General features: G+C 55.6%; 1 protein-coding gene across 1 annotated transcript in view; it reads right to left on the minus strand.

Moving 5' to 3' along the window:
- Window positions 1–216: 216 nt before the first annotated feature.
- The window catches only part of Prrt1b (proline rich transmembrane protein 1B), an 11488-nt gene continuing 5524 nt past the window's right edge, over window positions 217–6180 (minus strand). Inside the window, exons 3-5 of the mRNA XM_008844026.2 lie at window positions 4118–4551; window positions 3154–3297; window positions 217–2004 (exon numbers count right to left, since the gene is read on the minus strand). Coding sequence (XP_008842248.1) covers window positions 1855–2004; window positions 3154–3297; window positions 4118–4551 — 728 coding nt within the window. The 3' untranslated portion in view covers window positions 217–1854. The remainder of the gene's footprint in view (window positions 2005–3153; window positions 3298–4117; window positions 4552–6180) is intronic.

Below are 6180 nucleotides of genomic sequence, written 5' to 3' on the forward strand. Positions count from 1 at the left end.
TAGCCCTGGCTGCCCTGAAACTCAATATGTAGATCAGGCTGGTCTTGATCTCGTAGAGATCCACCTGCCTCTGCTTCCAGAGTGCCAGGGGGAAAGGCACAGCATACCCAGCTTGCTTTTCACTTTTTATTACATTTAAAATTTTTGTTTTGTGGGGTCGGGGGCATTCATGTGGAGGTCAGAGGGCAGCTTTTGAGAGTTGGTTCTCTCCTTCCATCATGTGGGTCCCAGGAATTAAGCTTAGGTTGTCAAGCTTGGCAGCAAGTGCTTCTCCCACTGAGCCAGCTCAGCGGCTCCCTTTTTTAATTGGTGTATATTCATTGTATAGTGCAGCGTTCCATCTCTTCTGGTTTCTGTACTGCAGACTCCACTTGTTTTGTCTTAGCTGAACTTCCCAGCAGTGTTGAGGAAGAGATGCTGGAGGGTTAAAGGTAAGGTCTTGGTGCAGATGCTCTTTAACAATGGCATTGAATCTCCACCTGAGGTGTCCTGCAGCAGCAGAGAGCTCCCTGGCCGCGCAGAGCTTCTGACTGGGGCTATAGAACCCATATCTGCCTTTGCAGCTCGATCCCAGGCAATTCACTCGAGTCCAAGAAGCTTCCAGGCTTCCAGACTTCCAAAGGGAGAACAGTGTGGCGGTTGGATGTGGTCAGGTACCTCTTTTGGGCATCTACCAGTCCCCTGAAATGCTCGCCTCCTCTTTGTGGCTACAATGCATTTTGATGTTGAAGTTCTTGATTCTGGAACGTTCCCAGATCTCCACCCTGCTCACTACCGACTTCCAGTCTCCAGAGGATGGCGTGCCTGGTGCGAGGGCAGTGAACAGTGGCAGCCACCCAAAAGAAAGGCCCGGCTTGATGGGCGCTGCATGTAGTTTTCAGGTTCAACCGGGTACCCTCCTCCCTCCTCCCTTGGATAACTCCCTGGCAATGGAGTCTTTCCCAAGACCACAGCCAGCTGGATGTGACCCAAGGGCACATAATGGGAGGGCAGCTGCTTGTCTCTGTAGGCAGCATTTGGGGTGGTCTGACCTGAAAGTGTTCCCCAGTCCACAAACAGTCTTCCCTGACTGGACACCCAGCTTATCCTACATGAGACTCACGTAGCCCAGGGTGGCCTCCAGCTCTAGCCAATGATCTTGAATTTCTGATCCTTCCACTCAAGTGCTGGGATTCCAGGCATGTACCAGGCACCCCACATATACAGTGCTGGGGATAGAAACCCAGGGCTTTGTGCATGTGAGATAAGCACTACACACCCTGAGCCCCTCAGCTGACCTATTTTGGGGCAATAAAGGTAAAGAGAAAATGAGCAAGAAGCTGGGGATGGGGAGGCCAGAAGCTAAAAGCCTCAATCAGGTGGTCAGCAGAAGCCAGAGGCAATAAGGAGAAAATAAGGAAGTTTCCAGAAAAGTGGGTCTTAGGATACAGGCATTGTGTCTAAGAAGAGCTGGAGTGCCCGTATCTGGGGTGGCTCAGGGCAGGGCGGGGCAGGTCTGGGTTCAGCTGCACTCAGACACAAAGCTGCAGAGTCCTCTGAAGTGGGCACCGGGAGCTCTGCACTCTTGTTGACTGGAGGGTCATGTCCTTCCAGATGACTCCCAAGATCGTGAGGGCATCAGTCTTCTGTAGTCTTCTAGGAGCAAAAGTGAAGGCAGGCATCCCAGAAGGACTTCTGGGCTGTATGGGCCTTGGTCCATCAAATCAGTGTCCTGCTCGAGGCCTCAGAGGACCCAGTCACAGCCTGCTATGGGCTACAGAGCCCACTTCTCCTTTGCCCCATGTGGGCAGCTGCTGGCCACAGCAGGAACAGAGTCCACGGGAAGGGCAAGATCTGGCCTGAAATTCCTGGGCCTCAGGGCAGATAAAGGGCCACCACCACATAGATGACCCAGCTGGTAGACACAAAGACCCCGAAGAGCAGGCTGAAGAGCACAAGTGAGCGGGCCTTCCTCGAGGCCTCCTCAGCCTGGGCCAGGTGCCCCCTGCCCAGGGCTGCTCGGGTCTGAAACGAAGACAGGGGACCGAGGTGGGGTGAGTGAACCAGGAGTCCCCTCCGTCCCCTACCAGCACACCTTCAGGGCCAGACCCATGCCATAGGCCAAAAAACTGACACCCAAGGTCAGGGACCCACCAGGCCCTCAGCTTATAGGGGCGCCAGAGTGGAGGTCCCTCTAGCACAGAGGAATGTCCTCATTTCTGCCACCTCACGGCAGCCTTTGGGGGGCTCATGGCATTCCACGTTGCAGATGAGGAAACAAAAGCTCAGTAGCATTGCATGACCTTCCCTAGATCATCCAGCTGCTAACAGAGCCAGAAGTTACAGTCCCACCCCTGAGCTGCCCAGAGCCAAAGGCTCCCCTTAGTCCTGGCTCTGGATGGCCAGGGGCTTGATCCTCAGAACAAGGCCAGGCTGTGACTAGGGAGCACAAGCTCCAGAGGCCTGCCTTCTGCCCATCAGAATGATGATAATCCATGGAAATGGGGAGGGAGGGAGGGAGGAAGGAGAGATGCTAATGAGATGCATGGATGGAGGGGTGAAGATGGAGAGGTGTGTAAATAAAAGGATGAGCCAGGCAGGGTGGCGCACGCCTTTAATCCCAGCACTCGGGAGGCAGAGGCAGGTGGATCTCTGGAGTTCAAGGCCAGCCTGGTCTACATAGTGAGTTCCAGGACAGATGGGGCTACGGGGAGACCCTGTCTCAAAAAGACCAAAAAAAAAAAGGATGAACAGAGATGGAGAAGGAGAAAAGACAGGTGAACCAAGGAGACAAGAGGTGGTGGAGTAGACGGCTGATGCAGAGAGGGTGGGTAGATGGTGTGGTGGACAGATGAACAGATGCATGCTGGGAGAATGCAGGGTATGAGAGGACCAGGTAGATCAATCGTTGCCTAGATGTGCAGTCCTCAGGCTGCTAAAACACCCCTACCACTGGGCCTCAACAGTCATTCACATTTTATTGTTTTAGAACGTTCCAGAATTCCAGAACAGACTCTTAGTGGTGAGGGTCACAGACAGGAGAGGAAAGGAAAAACCCCATACAAGAAGGGCCAGGTCCCACAAGAGATGGCACCAGGTTGCTGGGTGAGGCCTCTACACATCCCCACGGGGCAGAGGCTGCATTCAAGGGGCTGTGCCACTCCTGTCACCTACCTCGTGGGAGTAGACGATGGCGATGAGCCCAGTGAGCAGGCAACAGAACAGGGTCACCAGGACCGACTCCATCATGAAGTCCTTAGGCAGGGGTCTGTGCTCTACTGGTGTGGGCACAGGACCACCAGCCACAGGGCTGCCATACTGTGGGGCAGAGCCAGCAGGTGAGGAACCAGGGAAGTTTCACTCCAACCCACCTTCTCCTCCAAGGATAGCAGGTCCTCACACACACCCTACAAAGCCCCAGGAGTCCCCTCGGTTCTGCCCTGTACACACTGCCTAGCCCAGGGCACCACAATACCCTTATCTGCCAGGGAGCTGCCCCTCCTGGGCACCTCCAAACTCTCCTCCTCTGGCAGCCCAGGGCTTTTGCTTCTTAAGAAAACTGAATCCCAGCACTTGGGAGGCAGAGGCAGGCGGATCTCTATGAGTTTGAAGCCAAAAAAAAAAAAAGTACATTTTTTTTGAGAGTTTCATGTAGCCCAGGCTGACCTCCAGCTCACTATGTAGTTGAGGATGACCTTGAACTTCTGACCTTCCTGCCTCCAACTTCTAAGTGCTAGGATGACAGGTGCGCACCATTACTCCACCTGATCCTGATTCAGTTTTGGATTTGCTTTTTTTTGTTGTTTTCTTTTTTGTCTTTTTGAGACAGGGTCTCCCTGTAGCCCCAGCTGTCCTGGAACTCACTATGTAGACCAGGCTGGTCTGGAACTCAAGGGATCCACCACCTGCCTCTGTCTCCAAAGCATTGAGACTAAAGGCCTGCGCCACACACCCGGCCTGGCTATTTTTCCAATCGGCCCATCACCTAAGACGCACTTCCTCCATCAAACCATCCATCCTCGCCCTAACTGACCGCCGGCTTGGCCATGCTGCAGCCTACGCATCCTGCCCTCTCCTGGATGGCTCCTACACATCCTTCAGAACCCGCTTGTCCCATGGGTGGGGTGGTCAGGCTCACCGCGGGGAATGGGAAGGCAGCTCCGGATGCGCTGGGCTGCCCGAAGAGCTGGCCGGGCGGCGGGTAGAGTGCAGCGGTTGAGGCCGCAGGTTGGAAGAGCACAGGCACCTGCGGGAAGGGCGGGTAGAGCAGCGCCACCGCCTTGGGGTCTGGCGGGGCGTAGGGCGGGGGCTCGCCCACAAAGCCGATGGGTGGTGCGGTGCTGGCGGCCTTGGGTTCGGGCCCCGCCTGGCCCGCCACAGGCTCGGGGTTCCCGGGCGTCCCCTCCCTGTCCTCTGCGGCCACAGCCCCTGCTTCGCCTGGCCCCGGATCCTCATCCAGGAGCTGCGGGCGCCGGGGGAGCTGCGGGAGCCCGGGGAGCGCGGGGCTCCGTGTGTCGGCGGCTGCGGGGTCCTCAGGGGCTGCAGGGCTGTCGCCCCCCTTGGTGTCAGGACCTGGGCAGGAAGAAGGCAGGACTGTGAGCCCTGGAGAGACCCACGGGCCATGCAGGATCCTGAAGACCAGGCAGATGCTGAGCACCGGGAGCAGATCCTCCAGCCTAGAGCAGATCCTCCCTCCAGCCTAGAGCAGATCCTCTCTCCAGCCTAGAGCAGATCCTCCCTCCAGCCTAGAGCAGATCCTCTAGCCTAGAGCAGATCCTCCAGCCTAGCTGCTCCCAGCGCAGGGGACCCGGGGAGGACCTCAGGGCAGCCAGGATGGCAGAGGACACAGGTGTGAACTTCCTCGGAGGTTCACCCCCTGAATCTCTTGCTCTGGCCTCAGGGACACAGACCACAAGCTCGTCTCTTTATGGGAGGACCTCAGGGCAGCCAGGATGGCAGAGGACACAGGCGTGAACTTCCTCGGAGGTTCACCCCCCGAATCTCTTGCTCTGGCCTCAGGGACACAGACCACAAGCTCGTCTCTTTATGACACCAGGGCTGGAAAGGGGGCTCAGTGGTACGGGTCTGCTCAGCCTTCTAAAAAGGAGGGTGACAGTCACAGCCAAGACATGACCTTACTTAGAGATGGCCGTGATGGGGATAGGTAGTGTGCTTCCTGTGGAAACACCAGGATCTGAGTTCAATGCCCAGAACCCACTTTAACAGCCAGGGGAGGTGGTGCCAGCTTGGGATAGTGGCTCTTGGGCCAAGTAGAGAAGAGGATCCTGGGGCTGACCAGCCCGCCTGGCCTAAGGGATTTGCTCTAGGCCAGTGAGAGACCCTGTACCAAGAAGCAAGGTGGCTGGCTCTTTCAGAGGAGGGAGGCTGACCTGTAGCCACCCCTGGAAGGAAAAGGATAGACAAAGAAAAATAACAATGGAAAAGTTTACAACTAAATACAAAAGTGCCCTGTATCACTGGAAGGAACAGCAGGCAGGCTCTACCTCCTGCTCCCTCCCAACTCAGCTCTAGCCTCCTGTCGGGCAGAACTGGGGCTGAACTGGGACTGCCTGTCCTTCTGACCCTAGGATCCAGGACCCACCCCAGAAGAAAGGGAGGGCGATCCTGGGCTGTAAATTGGAGAAGGGACTGCTTGAGCACTGTGTGTGAGCTGGGCCACCATTGGGTTCCTTTGCCCTTGGGGAGGGGGGCAAGGAGCCACACACAGATGAAATTACTCCTTGTTGGCTAGGAGGAACCAGATTGAAAGCCGCCCAAGAAGACATCAAGTGCCAGGAAACAGGACTACAAAGCTTTGGAGTCACAGCACCCAGGGCACAACCCCAGATCATCTGCAAAGCTGAGAACTAGGTCAGTGTGACCATTCTTCAAGACAAAAGACCAACAAGCCCTGTGGTCCCAGCACTGGGCAGGCTGAGGCAGGATTGCTCCAAGTTCAAGACCAGCCTGGGTCACAGAGTGAGGTCCTACCTCAAAAGGCTAGGGCGATGGCTCAGTGGGTAAAGGCTTTCACTGCTGGACCTGATGACCTGAGTTGGAGCCCAGACCCACATGGGAAGTATTTAATTATATTCTCTTTGTTGAGAATGTGGTTTATCATTTTTAAACCAAAACACTTTTGAAATAGACAAACAAAATGAATACATTAAAACACCTTGAGATGGAAACCCTAACAGGAAG

Source organism: Nannospalax galili, unplaced genomic scaffold (assembly GCF_000622305.1).
Source record: "Nannospalax galili isolate Female #2095 unplaced genomic scaffold, S.galili_v1.0 scaffold300, whole genome shotgun sequence".
Lineage (NCBI taxonomy): Eukaryota > Metazoa > Chordata > Mammalia > Rodentia > Spalacidae > Nannospalax > Nannospalax galili.